At 37.6% G+C, this 22,151-nt stretch overlaps 1 protein-coding gene across 1 annotated transcript in view; it reads left to right on the top strand.

Moving 5' to 3' along the window:
- LOC126305264 (protein unc-13 homolog C-like) overlaps positions 1-22,151 on the top strand; it is a 1,060,877-nt gene that overhangs the window by 830,551 nt on the left and 208,175 nt on the right. Inside the window, exons 17-20 of the mRNA XM_049992034.1 lie at positions 2,722-2,921; positions 8,934-9,084; positions 15,001-15,285; positions 16,534-16,701. Coding sequence (XP_049847991.1) covers positions 2,722-2,921; positions 8,934-9,084; positions 15,001-15,285; positions 16,534-16,701 — 804 coding nt within the window. The remainder of the gene's footprint in view (positions 1-2,721; positions 2,922-8,933; positions 9,085-15,000; positions 15,286-16,533; positions 16,702-22,151) is intronic.

Below are 22,151 nucleotides of genomic sequence, written 5' to 3' on the forward strand. Positions count from 1 at the left end.
AGGAGTTTTGCTATTTGGGGAGCAAAATAACTGATAATGGTTGAAGTAGAGAGGATATAAAATGTAGACTGGCAATGGCAAGGAAAGCGTTTCTGAAGAAGAGAAATTTGTTAACATCGAGTATAGTTTTAAGTGTCAAAAAGTCATTTCTGAAAGTATTTGTATGGAGTGCAGCCATGTATGGAAGTGATACATGGACAATAAGTAGTTTGGACAAGAAGAGAATAGAAAAAAATGGCTCTGAGCACTATGGGACTTAACATCTGAGGTCATCAGTCCTCTAGAACTAACACACATCCATGCCTGAGGCAGGATTCGAACCTGCGACCATAGCAGTCACGCGGTTCCAGACTGAGTGCCTTTTCCGCGAGACCACCGTGGCCGGCAAGGGAATAGAAGCTTTCGAAATGTGGTGCTACCGAATAATGCTGAAGATTAGATGGGTACACCACATAACTAATGAGGAGGTATGGAATAGGATTGGGGAGAAGAGAAATTTGTGGCACAACTTGACTAGGAGAAGGGATCAGTTTGTAGGACATGTTATGAGGCATCAGGGGATCACCAATTTAGTATTCTAGGGCAGTGTGGAGGGGAAAAATCATAGAGGGAGACCAAGAGATGAAAACACTAAGTAGATTAAAAAGGATGTAGTTTTCAGTAGTTACTGGGAGATGATGAACCTCGCACAGGATAGCATAGCATGGAGAGGTGCATCAAACCAGTCTCAGGACTGAAGACCGCAACAACAACAACAACTTCATTGTGTCCACAAGGACATTGTTGTCAATTTTCATCACACGCATTGCTGCACTACAGTGTTTTTAACTATGTGGTTGCACTGTATTGCCGTATGTAACCCTTGCCTTGGCATTTTGTTGCAATATTCAGCTGCAACTATTCAGATATATGAGGGTGAATAAAATATAAATGGGACTTTTTTTTAAAAAAAATCATTTATTCAAAGACACAAGGCAGTTGCAGTTTATTTTTTCCACATAGTTTCCCAGTTTATAAATACATTTTTTTCAGAAAGAAGGAAGATTTTTTCATTGCGGCGTCCTATAATGAAGCTTGTTGCTTTAGGAGCCAGTTGTACACAAAACTCTCCATGCCCTCATCATCTTCATACCAGTGCCCACAAAGAGTTTCTTTAAGCTACCCGAACAAAGGGAAACCTCATGGCGATAGGTTCAGGCTGTAAGGTGGGTGATCAAGTTGAATCCAGAGCATTTCCTGTAGTTTGGATACCTTTCCAGTATGGGTCCAGGCATTGTCACTTTGGAGGATGACCTGGTGGGTCAGTTGGTCTCGTCTTTTGTAATTATATGTCTCCCTCACTTGCTTCAATAGCCCACAGTAGTGTACAACATTGATTGTGCATTGTCCATGCATTGTTCGACCCACCCAGGTCGAAAAAAATGGTTGAAAGAACCTTTCGAGGTGACAGTCGACTCTTGGCTTGCCTTCACTAGGGCTCCCTCCCCTTTCCTCCACCACTCCTTACTGTCTTGTTTAGATTCAGGAGAGTAGTGGTGGACCTATGTTTCATTACAGCCGATGGTCTGACTCAAAAGTGCATCACCTTCTTTTGCAAACCTTACTGTAATCCTCTGACAGACCCCCAAACACTTCATCTTTTGATTTCCTGTCATGACTGACCCATCTGAAACACACTTTGTGGAAATATAGGTCATTTGTGATGATAACTTGACAGCTCCCATAAGTTATTCCTAACTTCTCTGCAATTTCCAACACTCTTGCCCATCGATCACCTTCAAGAATGTCTCCAACTGCACAAATGTTTTCCTCTGAATGCTAATCCAAGGATGGTGATCATGTTACCGGTTCCACATCTTCCCACCATTCCTTGAATACTTTATGCTGCACAAACGTATTCCCTTGATAATATTTGATGATCAAACTGTGCAGTCAGTCTCTGGAAAACTGCTGTTACTTGTGCTCCTTCATGAGCAAGAAATTTTATAATTATGTGTTGTTCATTGGAGGGATGTAGATGTTGCTCCATCACCATGAGCTTTAGTTGTGAAGTTGTTGAAGCTGTTGGAAGTATGTAACAGATGGCTCTTTTCACTCCTAACAGCCCCACCCAACAGTACTTGATGTGTTGGTCTGGTTCTACCAGCTGTTGATGCTCAGGAACAAAAATGTTGTTTATATTTGATTCTCCCTCATATCTTAAGATTTTTCATTCTATTCTGTATCCAGGAAACTATTTTTAAGCTTCAGAAATTTTATATGATATTTTCAGTGTAGTGCTGTGTCAGTTTTAGCAAAATGTTTTCTTTGAGATTATTAAACATATTGTTGTTTTGTTAGTTAAATAAATTCCCATATTTTAACAAGCTCATAGTTACTGAATTAATCCACCTTGTTTGTGCCAAAAATTCATTTAATTTTCTGTTATATTTTAATATATCCAATTCAGGACATAACATTAATTATTTGCGGTTTTGAGCATGGCTGTTGTTTGGCAACTGTATATTAGTTTCAGTATAAGATTAAACAGCCAACCGGTTCTACTAGAGGTGTCTTCATCAGAATGAACAGTTGCTAAATCCTTAAATTACATTGCAAAACAGCAAAAGTCAGAATTTTGAGCAGCTATGCTCAAGTCAAAGATAAAACAAAACATTGTAACTTTTACCATGTGTACTCAACTGGGAGCATCAGATTTTTAATTACTTGACTCTGTTTCAGGTCGCTCCTTATCATGTACAGTATACATGTCTTCATGAAAACTTGTTCCATTCTCTATGTGAAGAGAACAGCGGAATGGTCAAATTACCAACAGCAAAAGGAGATGATGCTTGGAAAGTGTACTTTGATGAAGCAGCAGAAGAAATTGTTGATGAATTTGCCATGAGATATGGCATTGAATCAATATATCAAGCTATGACGTTAGTATACATCTGGTTCTTGTACAACACATATGTGTAGCTTGTGTACATCGCCTTCCATGATTTAATAACAGTTTAAGGCTAAGATCTCTTCAAAACCTCAAATGTATAACAAGTTTTTTTTTAGAAATGTTAGTAATACTGTTGTCATTATAATAAAAATGGCGTGCACTCTTAACATATGGGGAAAAAGATAAAATAAGAAACAGTTGGATACCTACATAAAAAAGATAAAACCTTCTGTACTTTAAATTTTGATAATGATTAATGTATCAGCCACTAGCATTCTTTATGTGTGCAGTGACCTCGTCAACAAAATTCAGAGCTTTCTGTATGTAATTGGATCTGTTCATCCGAAACTGTATCTTTAAAGCTGAAATGCGTTAGTTGTCTGTCCAATACACATTGTGTTCTTTAACTGCACCAGAATTCTACCACAAATTGACCTATCAGTTCACAAACCTGCTCATGCCCTCATATTGCTCCCACTCAAGGCCCATCCTGTACAGTTCATACCCAATAAAGTAGATTCCCTAAAATGCCATCCACTCCATCTACTCCAAATTATACATCTGTGGAGTTGAAAGAGCACTTGATATATTGCTACAGTTTACAGGAACCTTTCTGGATTACTTTCGGTGTTAAACTGTTTCGTGCAACCATCAGTGAGGTCCATTGTCTGCTTGAGGTTCACACTCTGCTCCATAAAGGGAAACAAGGCACAAGAAAACAATTCAAGTTATTCGAATGGGGCATGTATGGTTGGTTACCTTATAACATTTTAGACAGGATGTTGATCATGTTACCAGATTTCGGATCCTTCACAGGGAGTTTCCGTGCTCTGTTTCAGCAAATAGTGCTCTCAATTGTAACAACGAACTTTGGTATACTATCTGTCATACCTTTACGTATACAATATCATCACAGTCACTTTATAGTCTTATGTTATAGCTTGAGGTTCACACTCTGCTTCATAAATAATGTGCCTGGAAACTGAGAGGTCTTGGGTTTGAGCCTCAGTTGCATCATGAATTTTTTGGTCTTCATTTTAACCTAGAATTCGCATTTCCATGATATGAGGAGTTGCCAGAAACAACACAAGGCTCACATTCCACACTGAAGTGTAGGTGCCCCTTCCTGGTTGTTAACTGGGTAGCTTAGGGACATGGAAAGCACCAATGTGGCATCCAGTAGAAAGACTTGCACCAGGCCATTGAGCCACATGAAATCATTAGTGTTATTAATAGTACAGCTATGTTTGAAATATGTAAATATCAAACACTAATATATTGCAAATCAATTTAAATAACAATAGTACCCAGCCTAGTTTCCTAATGACCATAATGTTTGTAAGAAACTAAAAAGCCACCTTGGTTATTACAGGATATTAACAAAATGCAAATTAATGAGATACATAACTTGCAAATTTCTTTATTGCAAAGAGTAATTACATTTTTAAGAACTTACAGCTCATCAGAAAACTTAGGAGATGAAATATGGTGAATACTCTTCAAATCTTGTCAGACACATTGGACTGAGTTTTGATCATATGAAGAAATGTTTTAATTGTGTCATAATTCAGAATTGGTGAACACACTTCATATGTAATCTTGTTAACATCAAAATTCTGTTTTGATTTTTACACTGTGAATTAAATAAATGACATGTAAAAAGTCACATTCTGAGGAAAACTGACTTTAAAATGTACATTTGTCGAGCAAGTTTCAAAACAACAACTATGTTCAAAGTGCTGTAGTATTAACTACAGAAACTAAAACATGATATTTCCATAGATAATGGCCACTTCTTAAATATAGAATTTGTTCATGAAAGCCTTTAATGTTTGATATGTTTTTATTGTAATTATTGTTCTCTATTTATTATCTGAGTAGGAAGCTCAAAACATAATCAGACATTTGAAACTGGAAGTAATTCCAACATTTTGGAATCTCTTGACATGGAATGACACACATTATTTTGATATGATTATGAGGAGACATATTTGCCAAGTCTGTTAAAGTACTAGACAATAGGAACGATGATCTTGCAATGTCATCTTACATTTTGTAGCTGTTATCTACCAATGAAATAAAAGTATCTCTCCAATGGAATTATATTTCAGATGTAATAGAACATATTATGCCAGCACTAGCTCTTCTCACAAATTAGGAGTCCATTGCACTAATATTACACAATGTGTGATAGCAACCATGGATTCTAGCTGAGAACTGTGAGTCATATTTCAACGAGTATTGTATTGCAGGATATCAATGTACAGTAAATAATAGGGTCTGTTGACTGTTGCAGAGGATTTTTAAATAATCTTTTGTGTAAACTAGAACCTGGTGGACTCTCCATCACTTTTAACAACTTTGATTACAGGTAAGGGTGGCAATTTTGAAAATATTGGTTGACATATCTAGAAGGCTAAGCTCTGAACATCTGATTTATGTGTGACACAAGATAAACATGTTTATGCAGTTCATTACATTTCAGTGTTTTGTTGTGTTTTGTGGAAATGTGGGGAATATTGCTGACAACTATATACATTTACTTTACAGTTTTCTGATAGTGGTGTTACTGAAATATTTTGATTTGGCCTATTTACCAGAGTCAGTAGAACACATTGAGCAAGAATCAGCGGAGGAGAATGGGGTAGGACTAGTTCAAACAGCTGTAAACATGGAAGCATTTGATGAGTCAGATCTAGGACAAGGAGGACTAGATCAGGATGGTCTAGAACAAGCAGGACAAGATCATAGTGCAAGCAATGTTTTGCTAGGGTTTCGAAGCAAACTGGAAAAGTGGTTCAATACAGAGTTCAAAAAATCTTAAAAATAGACGTTAAAATTTCCAAAGAAATTGATCAAGTGGATGCTAAGCTTTCAAAAGATATTTTGGAAATTGACAATGAGGTCTCAGGTGTAGAGAAAAGGAATTAAAGTCAAAAGACAAGATTTCATAATAATTTAGTTGTTTAGATAAGTTGATTTCAAACTCATTCTTGGAAATGAAAAATAACTGAGTCCTCAGACTGATGAAGTGAAAAATGAGATAAGTGGCCAAGTGACAGCTATATGTGATAAAGCAGAAAAGTTGAGCAAAAGAATGCATAAAGTAGGAGACAAGTTATCAATGCAAACACCAGACTGGGAGGTGTAGAACTGAAAGTAATTGAAGTGGAGTCACTGGTGCAGGAATGAAGTTTCTATTGCAGAAGCTAAGTGCAGATGTGAAATTTAAACTGTCAAGAAGCAAAACACTGATTATATTAATTCTTTGAATAATAAAATTGAGAGCATAAAGAAAGATGTATCTGAGGAAGATAACAATGTAATAGTAATGTAGCCACTTCACATGCAAATTTTATTCATGTGCAAAAACAAGTATAGCAATCACAAAAACGGTCTTGCTCAAAATGATTCTTTAATGTTGGGTGTAATAACTTGTCTAATATGCCTGTGAAAAGTTTCCCCTGGGAGCAACACTGCAAAGATAATTTACTTCCTGAAATAGATAATGATTTAAAAATTAAGTTTGTAAACAGATTTCTTGAGGAAGAAGCATTATTTTGGGTTAACCAACTCAAATGCCAATGTTTGACATTTGATGAGTTTGAGAAAGTTTTTGAAGAAGTTTTGGTCTGAAGCATGGGAGGCTGGAATTATGAGTGCATTTTTAAATCCTTTGTAGCAGAAAATGAAACCTATTTATTGTACATTAAAATCCTGTGGCAAGCCACCAGTTGAAGTCACTCTCAATTCTCAGCTGGACTCTGTGGCTGCTATCACGCATCTCATGACATTAGCACAACAAACACGTAAATTGTGAGAAGAGTAAAATGATTTCAGAGGATAATGTACTTACTTTTTGTCATGACAGTCTCACAGGCACTGAACATGCATTGTTGAGTGTCCCAGGATCATTTTCAGTTCTGGACAGTACTAGCATAATAGTTTCTATTACATTTGAAATAATAGTGCTGGCCACATAATCCAATGGCAGTGATACTTTTATTTTGTTGGTAGATTAACTGGAACACAGTGTAACAGCAGAATGAATGATCATTACTACTGCTGTGTTATACTTTAATAGACATTGCAAATACACCTGCCCATAATCGTATCAAGACAGTATGTGTCATTTCACATCAAAATAATGGAATTACTTACAGTTTCAAATGGTTGATTACATTTTGACCTTCTTGTTCAAACAATAAATAGAGACAATAGTAACAATAAAAACAGATCAAACATTAATAATTTTCATTAACAAATTCTTTATGCAAGTAGTGACTCTTAATTTATGAAAATATCATGCATTTATTTTTTTTTTTGAAACTTGCTCCTTAGATGTATGTTTCAAAGTTAGTTTTCCTCAGATTGTGGCTTCTTAGATGTTGTTTATTTAATTAACAGTGTAAAAATCCAAACAGAACAGAATTCTTATGTTGATAATATTACAAATCAGGCTGTTTTACAATTCTGATATACAATACAATTAAAATATTTCATATTTCAATAATTACTTAATCTGTCATGTTTGACAAGAATTGATGTGTATTATGGGTACTCCATCTAGTATGTTCCTGGATATTCAAGAAATTTTTAAAATGGTAACATTCTCAAACTAGATTTAGTGCTGCTGTTATTTAAACTGCTTTGTAATGTGTTAGTTTTTTTATGTTTGTCTGTTTCAAATGTGGTTGTAATTTTAGCTTTCCTACAGACTGTTCTTTTTGCACAGTATGAGAATGGTAAGTTGACTGTTATGATACTGTATAGGTATAGCTATAGGTATTGCAGGTAGTATAACAAAGTTTGTTATTCCAGTTAAGAACATTGTTTGCTGAAACAGACTGTGAAAACTCAAATGAAGAATCTGATACCTAGTATTATAAAAAGGATAGACTCCTACTCACCATGTAGAGGAGATAAATTGGAGACTAGCACAATGAAGAGACTGCTAAACATGCCAGGTTTCAGCCAAAAGCCTTCTTCTAAGCACATACACATTCACTCAAGCATAGCTCACACACACATGACCCCCGTTCTGGCCACTGAGGCCCGACTGTGAGCAGCTGCACATGATGGGAGAAGCAATCTTCTGTGGTGGTGGTAAGGAGGAGGCTGTGGCGGGGGGAGATAACAGAAAGATGGGTAGTGGGGGGGATGGTAAACTGCTGCTTGTGAGAACATTCAGGGACATGATGGGGAGTAGGGCAGTTGGTTGCAGTCAGGAGGTTAAATTGTGTGGGAGGGATAGGAAAAAGGAGGTAAGTTGAGGAGGAGGAAAAAGACTGTGGTATGTTGGTGGAATAGAAGGCTATGTAGTGCTGGAGTGGGAGCAGGGAAGGTAAAGTCATTCCAGTAGGAATAACAGTACAGATAAGGAGATGTGAACAACAAAGTCTTCATTTCTTTATCTTGCAAGCTTTATGTCTAGCTTGTTTGCAAGTGAGGACTCATGCCATGTGCCCTTATAGTCTCTCTGTGTATTTACACTACAGTACCACCCACATTTCCAATTAAATTAAAAATACATTGAATAAAATTAGGTCTAAAATTATATGTAGGATACATTTCCTATGCATCAGACAGCTCAGCTATTAAAAAACCATTCATAACCTAAAACATGACCAAAGTAACATGCTGTATTGTGTAGTTTGTATGATTTAATAAATTTTAATTAATAATTCATTCACAGGTTTTAGTACAAATTCCCTCTGTTTTGATTTATTATGTCGGTTATCTAAAAGTTTAATGAATAATTCATTTACAGGTTGTGATTTATTATGATGGTTCTCTACTGTCAGGAAGTAACATGTGTATTTTACTGTTTAGGTTCATTGTTATGGATGTATGTGTGCTTTGTCACTTAAAAATTTTCTGCTGGCCAGTAATTTATTTTGAATTTTAATGCAGTCATATCAGTAAAATGTGATATATCAGTGTGCCTATACAACATTCAGTGTGACTTATTTGAATAATGACTTACAATGTCAAATTTCAGGCACTTTCATTGCTTATCAACAAAGTACCTGTGCCCTGGAGTGCCTGCTGTGATGAGTACTCTTCTTGCCAACATTAATGCATATTACGCACATACTACAGCATCTTCTGCTGTATCAGCAAGTGACCGCTTTGCAGCGTCAAACTTTGGAGTGAGTAGTGAATGATACACTGAGATATTCCGCAACTTTATCAGATTACAACAACAATAACAATAACAATAATAATAATAATAATAATAATAATAATAATAATAATAATAACAATAATAATAGGCCCGAACTAACAATAAAAGACACTGCTGAATGTGAATGCTTGAGCACACTGAAGTAATGGAGACAGGAGAAATAAAAAGTTTAATGTATTTCGCTCTTGAGCTAAGGTATACATTGTTGCAGCTTTATCTGAACATAAAATGGAAATTGCATGAATCAAATAGGAAGATGGTGTTGTATACAAACTAATGTTAGACTTAAAGATTAATGAATACTGTTTCAAACAGCACTTTGAATGCTGTACCAGAATAGAGGATGTTATGACACGTTATACAGGCAACAGGCAGTAAATATTTTAAGGGGGGTAGTATGTCAAATGGGCCGACTTCGAGGAGAGGCACCACAGGACATTTTAATTTGCACTGTCTATACTTTTGCAAATAAATTCATAAAACTTTGTGAGCATGACCATAAAGGATTCAGAAGTCACTCTCATAGCAGTGGAAGTTCAAAAACATGAAAAAATAATATTTTTTAAATGTGAAATTTCATTTTTTTTTTCACATACTGTTGGCTGAATTTGTTGCTTTAGGTACACTTTTCTTCATATGTAAGAGAGATTCTTTGATGAATTTTGCACAGCTTACAAACCATACTTACAGGTGTATGAAACTCTAGAATTTATTTAATCTATGGAAAAATGAATGGGTTGTTACATTTTAAACTTCGTATTTAGAGAAAACTCAAATTTTATAGTTAATTATCTCAAGTTTTATTACAGTTTTTAACAGATTTGGGAAATTCTAGAGTTCCATACACCTGTATGTATGGTTTGTATACTGTGCAAAATTCATCGAAGAATCTCTCTTACTTAAGAAGAAAAGAGTACCTACAGCAACAAATGCAGCCAATACCAAGTGAAAAAATGATGAAATTTCACATGTAAAAGAAATTTGTTTTGTTATGTGTTTGAACTTTCTCTGCTATGAGTGTGAATCGTGAATCCTTCCTGGTCATGATAACAAAGTTTTATGAATTTATTTGTAAAAGTATAGACAGTGTTAATTAAAATGTTCTGTGGTGCCTCTCCTGCTCCAAGTTGGTCCGTTTCACAACCTACCCCCCTTAAGATTCAAAAAGTAGTTGAGAAAGATTATGTATACTTAACAACAACAAAAAATAACTATTTGTGGGCACTAAAATTGATTTGCTGATGTAAGTATTGATTGAAGACACTTGGATTTTTTTATGACCACTTTTGGATTCCCAACTAGGTTACAAGCACATATTGCAACTGCCATTGACAATTTGTTTTCAGAACCAACTCACTTCAGTAATGTAGATACAAATTACTAGTGTATAGTTCATATGACCAGGATAGACAGATTTTTAAAAAATGTTGACCTGTTACTTCAAGATTATAAAAGAAAGAAGTAATTTGCAGAGTTGTAAACAAGGACTCAACCAGTGTTTATAGAATGTTTACGGAAAGAATTGTGAGATGAGATTTCTAAAATGAATGGTAGTACTTAAGTTCTGATACTCACAACAGAAGAAAGCATAACATGACACTTCCAGATGAAGAATATTTAGTGACCTCACAGGACAATAACTCACAGCAGCTTTAATGTATTTTGTAGGCATGTGGCAAGACAGGTAGAGTGCAATTCTAGTCACTATAGTAAATAGCACAATGAACGAAAGTAAACTGATGACAGGCTTCAATATCATACATAGATGGCATGTCACAGATATCCACGTCCACACTGGGCTCTGGCACAGAAGGGAGCTGCTGCCGTGGGGGTGGGGCAATCAGGGCTGGTACAGCAGTTTGATCTGATCCATCTCGGGCAGCCTATAAACAGAGGGAGATGAGAGAATCACTGGAACTAACTAACAGGTCTCAGAACCAGAATGCAGGGCAGCTGAAGAGCAGGAGGATAGATAGCACCGAACGGTGGTATCACCACAATGTAAGTGATGGCTGATGTGTTGTCTGTTGCAGGCAGAGATGATTTTCATGGTGTGTCACCATCCAGTTCCCCATGGTTAGAGTGAACATGTGACACTCCTGGTGCTACTGGTTGACTTGTCTTGGCATCTGAAGCCCTGTACCCATACGCACGTGCCTGGCTGGAAGCATGGAGTTAGCACTGCAGACATTATCACAGGCACTGGCAGTGAAGGATGGAGGAGCACGCAGAGTTGATGGCCATGGAAGATTTTGGCAGGTTCTTCTCCCCTATTGGCATCAATATGAAGGAAATAATAAAAAAAAAAATGTAGCAACCCATCAGTAGAAGGGTCATTCACATATTCATTTATATGTGTTTTAAAAGCTTTCTTGAATATTTTGCCTCGCCATTTGATTGGGGATGGAAAGGCAGAGACAACAGGTGTTGATGCCACTTCAGCACAGAACTCACTGAAAACCCGAGAACAAAATTGTAGTCCATATCCAACACCAGAGGAAGTCCTGCAGTACAGAAAATTCTGCTGAGCACTGCGACTGCAGCCTCTGCACTCATTGTCTGACAGCTGACCACATACAGAAAGTTGGAGTACACATTTAGGACTATCAGCCAGGTAGTATCCAGGAAGGGGAATGCGAAGTCGACATGAATCTGTTCCAGCAGGAGTAGGTGCATCGGCCAGAGTGAGAATGTTTAGCAGGGAGCCATTTGCTGTTGTTCACGCTGGTACCACTTGCTGATAAGGTGTTAGATGTGATGGTCTATTCCTGGCTAGTTCACATGGTGATGGATGAGCAGTAAAGTTTGTGAGACACCCCAGTGACCTTGGTGCAAGAGCTATAATATTTTTGGGCACAAAGGTTCCAGCAGGACAACACAGGGAGAACGTTGATCCACTGTTATTAGGATAACTCTGCCCACCAAGATTAGCCAGTATTAGAAATGAAAGTGATGTTGCAATAGATTGGAATCTCAAGTGGGAATACAGTCCGGCCATCCATGTTGTATATATCGCCATACCTGTTGTTAAATGATCTCCTTGGCCTCAGCTGCAGCTGCATTGGTACCCATCATGGGAAAAGCATCATCCACCTGTTGAGCCTCTTTGTCCAATGGGAAGCACAAAATCTCGCCTTGGTTGAAGTCAAGGTTGGGGCTCATCAGGACATGGGTTAGGGCATTCACATTTGTGTGTTGAGTACTACTGCAGAAGTGAATTTTTTAATTGTATCAGCTAAGAAAGAGTGACCAGTGCTAGAACTAGTGGGAAGTACTATCAGTCAGCTTTGTTATGGGACTGAAGAGAGAGATCAACAGCTCTCTAAAGAGGCAAATTATTGTTCTGTATTTGAATACATTGCAAAGGTGATAGCAAGGGCCTCTTTTTTGATTTGCAAATATCAGGCCCCACTCAGAGGCTTCTGCTGCTGCATCTAGCTGTTTTCCCAGTTGAAATTTTTTGCGAAATAGTGCTGATAGGGAGGGCCTTCTTCAGGGTCTTGAATGTCTGTTCACATGCCTCTGACAATACAAAAGACATACCCTTCTTTCTTGTTGAGCAGGTGTACAGTCAATGCCAAATCTGGGATAATTTTTCTGCAATACCTGATTTTCCCCATGAGTGACTGAAACACCTTTAAATTTGTGGGGAAAGGAAGTGCAACCAGTTTCTCTGTGCCTGTAATATCTTTGTGTTTATGTTAATGACCAGGACTTTTCGTGGTTCCTCATCCAGGGGTAGTATTATGCAAGGTTCAGAGAGATTGACCTTCTTGAAATACTGGCCTCTTGTGAGTGTAGAGAAAAGCACAGGCACAGTTTCCTTGACAGATTTTTCAATTAATCAAAAGTGTTGCCAACTCACTTTGCAGACATGGTTTCAATGACTTCAAGACTGTCAATCCATCAGGCTCATTCTCGATGGCACCCAGTAGTGCAAGGGGCATGGATCATGCTCAGCAGTAGCAAGTGAATGCCGACTTCTTTAATATAATGTGTGCTGTAAAGTTCTTCACTTTTCCTAGACCCCCCGCCCCCCTCCCACAGAGAAAATGCCAGAGTAATCCTTACTGAGGGTTTCCAATTCACAAAAAAAGTACTTGTTCTGAGACCAGGTGGACCGAGGCATATGTGACCAATTCTAAAATAGAAAATACATTAAGGCCAAATAGATTCTTTGTACCTGTACTGTGAACAACATGGAAGGTAAGGTGTCATATCTCATTTTTGTATATCACCACAGTTGTGAGTGATCATTGAGTGGAATGTGTTAGCAGCACTAACAGCTAGAGATACATTTGAAAGCTTAACAAGGATGCACAGATACCAGCACAAAGCAAGCATGATGAACAGTTTCTTAGGAGACACCACTGTGGCTTGAGACTACAACAAAACCATGTTAATGTCTATTAGGTCCTGTGAAGGTGAGTATTTTTTGTTCAGAGCACAGCAGCCAGAAGCAAGCTGTACTTCCTTCTGGCATGTCTCACTCTGTGCCCACTTGTTGAAGTAGTCTTCTCTGATATGCATTCAGAAACAGTCTAGGCATGACTGAAACGAGGGTGTGTCAGGGGCTGAGACTATTTTCCTTTCTTTCTGGGAAGGAGCTGGAGTGTGGCAATGGTTGCACTCTACTGTTGCTACATTTTCTGTGTTGGCTAAGTTGGATTCTCTGCTGGGTCTGAAGTGACAGCTCCTGTCTCGCCCCACAATTCTAATCAGCGAGCCCTTGCCTAGAAAACTGCAAAGGACTTAGCCCATTTTAAAACGTCCTCCAAAGTAGAATCCTCAAATTGTAGAGCTTTCTGATGCACGTTTTTTTCCAGAGGTGCCCAAATGATCGCGTGCTTAATCGACACCTCTGCATATGATTCCTTATGTACTGGAGTCAAAAAATGGCATTTCCAACTGAGTCCCAGCGGGTGAGCTTCCCATGTGCTCTATGACTCATTGGGCTGTTTGTGACACCAATGGAATTCCACATGGGATGCAGTGATGTGAAAGTAGGTAGTTAATGGAGCATACATTTTGTCATAGATCAGGTGTGTCAGTTCTGTGAGAGGGGCCAATTTGCACAAAAACTGGTATGTTCTGGGCAAGATCTGTGACAGGAAAAGTGATTTTACCACATGTGAGTCCGATATCTGGAATGCAGCAAAGTGCTGCTGGGGTCACTTCTTATATGCTTCCCACTGTTCTGCCATCTTGTAGTGAGGAAGGAGTCATGGCAAATTTGTAGCCGATAGCTGGGAGAGCTACACTTAAAACAAGGCTTCCTTACATTTCTGGACCTCTAACTGCTGTTGCAGAAATTTCTGTTGTACAACTACCGTGACACACCCAGTGGCCTGTCGGTGAGGGTCTGTGGTTACATAACTAACATGAAGAATGCCCATTATCATCAGCAGTCATGGTATAACTCACAACATAAAAAACATCAGACAACACCTCCAGAACCAGTGTATTTAATTATCTCACAGGGCAAAGTTCATAACAGATATGATGTATGGGGTAGCATAGTAAATAGCATGATGAGTGAGAGCAAACTAAGGGTGATAGCATGCGTACATTGCATGTCACAGGTGATGCTGGTTGGTGCCTGTGCAGCCATCATGCACGATCACTCGGCTGCAGTAGGAGGGGAGGGGGTAATATGGAATTCTGCAGTGGTCTGTCTTTTTACTGTTCAGTCATATGGTCATGTGACAGTGCAGCCAAGAATGGTTCAAAATGAGAGACAATTATGTATAACTCATGGAAGGAAACAAGTATAATTCTATTAGCATATTGTTTATCTGACATTTTGTTTCTTTTTGTAATTACTCATGTCTTTTTCTCTCTGTTTTCTGTACTCATTGTATTCTTTTCTATCTGATTTTAGAAGGAGAAATTTGTTAAGCTGCTGGACCAATTGCACAATTCACTTCGGATAGATTTGTCAATGTACCGCAACAACTTTCCAGCATCGAGCCAAGAAAAACTTATGGATCTTAAGTCCACTGTGGATCTGCTCACCAGCATCACTTTCTTTCGCATGAAAGTCCAAGAACTTTCTAGCCCTCCACGTGCAAGCACAGTTGTGAAAGACTGTGTAAAAGCATGTCTTCGATCTACATATCAGTTCCTCTTTGAGAACTGTTATGAGCTTTACAACAGAGAATTCCAGGTCAGTATCAAGGAAATGAAGGTGTAATTGTCTAAAACAAAAATTGGCCATGAAGGAAACAAGTAAAACAAAAACATAGTTGTGTTAGTTTATTTATTTTAACTACCTATGTTTAATTACTAAAAACAGATCAAATTATTTTAAAAGTGCTTGAAGTATTTTGATAATATCAGTGACATTAATTGAGCATTTCTAATTTACTCCTTTATTCATTCATTCTTATCTTGCTTTTTGGTTGTAAATAAGGCTCATATACACAAACTAAAACTTAACTTGCAATTTCACATGAGGAGCAGCGCGATATGTGTTTCAACTTTAGCAATACTGATTTATTTTCCATAACATATATTACCAATGGAGAAGTGGATTCTTCCTGCCCGTCCTTAAAAAAATGTAAAACAGCTTGTTAATTGTTGTTGACATATATTAACAACATACTTTTTAAAGAAATGATGATGTGTAAGTATGGTCCACAACCTTCACAAAGTAACATGCTTTAGATAATGTGTACTGTGTAAGTTTAACAGAAAAGATTGAAAACATTTATGAAATCAGATATAAAACTTTGTTAAGTATTATAATTTTTTCCCAACTTTTCAAAATATAGAGTGTCTGACTAGAGAACTAGAGCAGTTGTAGATGAATGTGTCAGAGAGGAACTGTGAGTAGAGTGCTCAGGTTGGGATCTGTCTTGTGATGGTGAATCTTTTTGTGATTGTCAGCTTGGTCTCATTGATAAGGTATCTAAGAAGGAAGCAGAGGTGAGATTAGAAGTTTCTAGAAGGTTATTGAAGGACAGTGGAAGGGGAATAGTGAAGGAATGTCATTTATAAAGAGGCAGAAGATTTCCGTGCACCTTTTTTACTGTAATTAGCTTATCCATATCTTAGATGCTCAGCAGCCATCTTATTTGATATTTGATTAAGGGTGCAGCCAAAGGCACAGTGGTGAAATACTGCAAATCAATTTGAAAAAGCAAGATTCAAATACTTAATGAGCCATCTCAATTTAGATTTTATGTTTGTTCTCTGACCCACTTCCAGCACTTACCAGTAGTATTCATTCAAGAAGCCAATGATTGATTCCACACCCAATCTTCTCCCTACCTGGGCTAGTGCTCTGCTTTTAATGATCTCACTGCCATGAAGACTCCAGTAAATCTTTTTATTTCACACTGATGGGATAACTGCCAGCATAATTATGATGGCTTGCAATTAAGCAGTAATGAAAAATGTCTTAACTTCATAGGTTGACCCAAATGAAGCCAAAAGGGACCAAGAGGATCATGGGCCTCGCCTGGATAGTTTGGATTTCTGGCACAAACTTATTGCACTCATAGTGTCTGTCATAGAAGAAGACCGCAATAGTTATGCTCCTGTACTGAATCAATTTCCTCAAGAGCTCAATATTGGCCAGGTAAGTTAGTTGAAACCTTTTTTTTTAAGTGAAAATATTTGAACGGCTCTGTGTTTTATGCCATTTGTTTCACTCTTTTGACCTGAAAACCTGAATTCTGTTGGAATAGCATTTTCCAGGCTTACACATGTAAGCCGTAAATGCTGCTTTCTTGACTGGAATAGTGGTCCCTAATTTGTAGCTCTGCCCAATTTCTCCAATTTCATGTTTTTTGTGACTCTAAACCATAAATTTATAGCCCCTGTGAAAAACCCGTAAGACCAGTGCTAAAAATTCCCTGATTTTACATTTCTTCCTAGTAAGGTTTACCTTGATTCTAAGTTTCTATTCAGTGTCTCATTTGACTTTTTCCCATTTTCATCCTATTGACACTTGTGAGGGGTACAGACGGACAGCAGTTATGCAAAATACTATAGAACATGTTTGCTGAAAATTGTCTTGAGCAGCTAGCTTGGCATCCCACATGCAAAGGAAATATCTTAGACCTTTCAGCTTCAAATGGGCTGGACCTTATCATCACTGTCAGTATAGAAATGGGGATTAGCGATCATGATGCCTTTACAACGACTATGATTATGAAATTCAGTTTCTGCTAGATAGAGCAGATAAGCACTTATTAACATCTCACTCAGACAGTGAATTGGCATCACTTAGTTCCAAGTGTATAAATGATGGAAAAGACCCACCATGGTTTAATAACAAAATTCGGCAGATGCCGAGGAAGCAGTGGCTGTTGCACTGTTAGTTCAAAGGGGAATGCATAAATGATGACAAACAAAGGTTAGTAGAAATTCATATGTTTGTGAAAAGATATATGCAGAAAACATACAATTACTGCCACCATCACAGCTTGGCAAAAATCTGGCAAAGAACCTGAGAAAATTCTGGTCATATATAAAATGGGTAAGCGGGTCTAAGGTGTTCGTTCACTCCCTTGTTCATCATTCTAGTGTGGCAATTGAAGATAGCAATACGAAAGCTGAAGTTTTATATTTCACATTCAAGGAATCGTTTGCACAGGAGAATCATACAAACTTACCGTCATTTGACCATTGGATAGACTCTCATTTCGACGACAAAGTAATAAGCATACCTGGCATAGAGAAACAAGAAAAGGATTTGAAAGCAAATAAATCACCAAGTCAGGATGGAATCCCAGTTTGATTTTACACAGAGTGCTCTCCAGCACTGGCTGCTTACCTAGCTTGCATTTATCATGAATTTTTCGTCCAGCACAAAGTCCCAAGTGACTGGAAAAAAGTGCACTTGATTCCTATATATAGGAAAGGTAACAGAACAGACCCACAAAATTACAGACCAATACCCCTAACTTCTGTTTGCTGCAAAATCCTTGAACATATTTTCAATTTGAATGTAATAAAATTTCTTGAGGATGGGAAGCTTATGTGCATGAATCAGCATAATTTTAGAAATCAAGGCTCATGCAAAACTTCGCTTGCCATTTTCTCATGATGTATTGAGAACTACTGATGAAAGACAACAGGCAGATTCCATATTATTAGATTTCTGGAAAGCATTTGACATGGTTCCCCATTGCAGACTGTTAAAAAAGATACAAGCATATGGAATTAGTTCACTGATATGCGAGTGGCTCCAAGACTTCTTAAATAATAGAACCCAGTATGTTGTCATTGATGGATTTCAGAGACAAGGTTATCATCAGGAGTGCCCCAGGGAAGAGTGGTTGACCGCTGTTGTTCTCTGTGTACATAAATGATTTGGCTGTCAGTGTGGGTTGTAGTCGTTCGCTGCTGATGCCGTGGTGCATGGTAAGCTGTCGAAGTTGAGTGACTGTACGAAGATAGAAGCCGATTTAGACAAAATTTACAATTGGTGTGATGAATGATAGCTAGAAATGTAAGTTAATGCAGATGAGTTGGAAGAGCAAACCTGTAATCTTTGGATACAGTATTACTAGTGTCCTGCTTGACACAATCCAGTTGCTTAACTATATGGGCATAATGTTACAAAGCAATATAAGGTGGCACAAGCATGTAAGAACTGTGGTAGGGAAGGTGGACGGTCAACTTTATTGGGAGTATTTTAGGAAAGATTAGATTAGATTAGATTAGTGTTTCATTCCATAGATCCATGCTGAGGAGATCCTCATGGATATGGAACATGGATTTTTTTTTAAAAAAAAAGCTGAAATAGCGATACTAATTTTTGTTCCTGAATATACAATACAAGAAAGATGTACTGAAGGTTAAATAACGAACTGTGAAGAGAAACAGAGCAGGCTAGGAAAAAATGGCTAAAAGAGGAATGTGATGAAATTGAAGAACTGGGCAGGAAGGGAAGATATGACTTACTATAGAACAGAGTAAAGAATGGGAACAAAACAGAGCAGGAAGTGTTACTATGGAAATTTTAAGTAAAGACGAAGAGGTAGTGTACAAAGATCGTGATGTTGTCCTCCAGAGATGGGAAGAATATATAAAAGAGCTATATGACATAAATAGCAAACCAGAGACTCTGGAACTTGAATCACACAACAGTGTAAGTGATGACAAGAAAGGACAGACCGTCATAATGGGAGAAGTAAAGTCTGCCATAGCTGCAATGAAAAATGGCAAAGCGGTAGGTACAGATACAATACCAGGAGAAATACTAAAATGCTTGAACCATGATGGAATAAGAGAAATATTAAGGTTATGTAATAAAATATATGGCAGGGGTGATTGGCCTGAGGACTTTCTGACATCAGTAATGATTCCATTACTGAAAAAACAAGGAATCAAGAAATGCAGCGAACACAGGACAATCAGCCTCATTTCACATGCAGCCAAAGTGATGCTAAGAATAATTAATAAAAGACTTGAAAAAGTAATGGAGGAGAATCTTGGTAAGGAGCAGTTGGGAGAAAGGTCTATTAAAAAAGCAAGAGACCTCTATATGTGCTTCATCGATCTAGAAAAGGCATTTGATAATGTGGTTTGGGACAAACTGGCAACTATAATGAGGGAAAAGAGAAAGGAGTGGAAAACCAGAAGACTTATAAATTCATTATATCTTAATCAAAAAATTTCAGTTAAAGTGAGAGGAGAAAGTACAAACTGGATTGCACTAGGAAAAGGAGTAAGACAAGGATGCTGTTTATCACCTACTCTTTTCAACCTCTACTTGGAAAATATGATTGACCAATGCTCATTAGATGTCAAAGGAGTAGAAATTGGAGGAAGTAGGGTAGTGTGATTGAGATTTGCTGATGACATGGTCCTTCTAGCCACAGGGGAAAAAGAATTACAGGATTTGGTGGACACCATTGCCACTAATGGAAAAAAAATATGGAATGAAAATTAACACCAATAAAACAAAAGTATTGGCACTAGGAGGAAATAAGGGAATAAAAATTATGCTGAATGGAGAAACACTACAACAGGTGCAAAATTTTAAGTATCTTGGAAGCAGGATAGACACCGACTGGAAGTGCACCACAGAAATTAAAACAAGGATAGCAATAGCAAAAGAGGTGTTTTATAAGAAAAGGAGAATCTTCTGCAGCGGTCTGGACAGAGAACTTAGAAAGAGACTCATAAAATGTCTTGTATGGAGTGTTCTTCTATATGGTGCTGAAACATGGACTATGAGGAAAGAAGACAGAGAAAGGCTGGAGGCTTTTGAGATCTGGACATGGTGGGAGATGGAAAGAATAAGTTGGATGGACAAAGTAAAAAATGAAGATGTGCTGAGAAGAGTGGGAGAGAAAATACAGTTACTAGATGTAATAAAGAGAAGAAACAGAAATTGGATTGGACATATATTAAGAAAGAATGACGGACTGATAAAAACAGTTTTAGAAGGTTATGTAGAAGGGAAAAGGAAGCAATGAAGGAAGAGATTCGAGATACTGGATGACATGATGGACGGTACAACATACAACAGCATTAAGAAGGAAGCAATGGATCGCAGAAAATGGAGAAGGAAAGGAACTGGTAATATAGCAGATAACTGATGATGATGATACGATACATCATTTTTTAAAGCTATAATAGCAATACTAATAGTATGAGTATATACAATACATCATTTGTTTCTCTTAAAAAAATTCAGTGATGGAGTAGCAGGAGTTCGCCACTAGTAAGTCTTTCAGGCTCCTTTTAAATGAATCGTTATTTGTAACTAAATTTTTTCTGTTTGCTGGTAAATTAGTGAACATTAGTGTTCTTGAGTAGTTGACCCCTTTTTGAACTAAAGTAAGTGCTTTTAAGTCCTTGTGCAGATCATTTTTATTCCTGGTATTGTATGTATGAACTGAGCTGTTTGTTGGAAAAAGAGATATATTATTTATGACAAATTTCATTAAGGAGTATATATACTGAGAAACAGTAGTGAGTATAGCCAGTTCTTTGAAGAGGTTTCGGCCGGCCGCGGTGGTCTAGCAGTTCCAGGCGCTCAGTCCAGAACCGCGAGACTGCTATGGTCGCAGGTTCGAATCCTGCCTCGGGTATGGATCTGTGTAATGTCCTTAGGTTTAAGTAGTTCTAAGTTCTAGGGGACTGATGACCACAGATGTTAAGTCCCATAGTGCTCAGAGCAATTTTTTGAAGAGGTTTCTACAGGACGGCCGTGAATTTACTCCATAAATAATACGTATTACACGCTTTTGGACTCTGAAAACTTGAAGAGTTACCCCAAAATATCATACCATATGACATTAGGAAATGAAAGTAGGCAAAGAATGCAAGCTTTTTCATTTTTATGTTGTCTATGTCTGGTAACACTCGAATTGCAAATACAGATTTGTTAAGGTGTTCCTGCGGTTCTGTAGTGCTCTCCTCCCAACTGAATTTATTATCAAGTTGTAATCCCAGGAATTTAAGACTGTCAACCTGTTCTATTTCCTTTTCTTCATACTTTATGCATATGCTGGGTGGAAACCTCTTACAGGTTCTGAATTGCATATAGTGAGTCTTTTCAAAGTTTAATGTCAGTGAGTTGGCTTTAAACCATTTATTAATATCCCTGAAAATATCATTTGCAGATCTTTATAGGACTACACTCAACATACTATTTATTGCAATACTTGTGTCATCTGCAAACAAAACAAACTCTGCTTCTGGCAGTGTAACTGATGAGAGATCATTAATGTACACAAGAAAAAGCAATGGCCCTAAGATGGATCCTTGTGGGACACCATTTTGGAGCACTGCCCGTGACACCATGGAATTCTAATTTATTTAAAAGCATGTTATGGTTCACACAATCAAATGCCTTTGACAAATCACAGAAAATACCTGCTACTTGTAATCTGTTATTTAATGAATTAAGTAAATTTTCACTGTTGCCGTAAATAGCCTTCTCGATATCAGAACCCTTCAGAAATCCAAACTGTGTTCTTGTTAATATGTTATTTTTGGTCAGATGGTTGAAAAGCTGCCTGTACATTACTTTTTCTAAAAATTTTGTGATTGCTAGAAAAAGTGAAA

Source organism: Schistocerca gregaria, unplaced genomic scaffold (genome assembly GCF_023897955.1).
Source record: "Schistocerca gregaria isolate iqSchGreg1 unplaced genomic scaffold, iqSchGreg1.2 ptg000304l, whole genome shotgun sequence".
Classification (NCBI taxonomy): domain Eukaryota; kingdom Metazoa; phylum Arthropoda; class Insecta; order Orthoptera; family Acrididae; genus Schistocerca; species Schistocerca gregaria.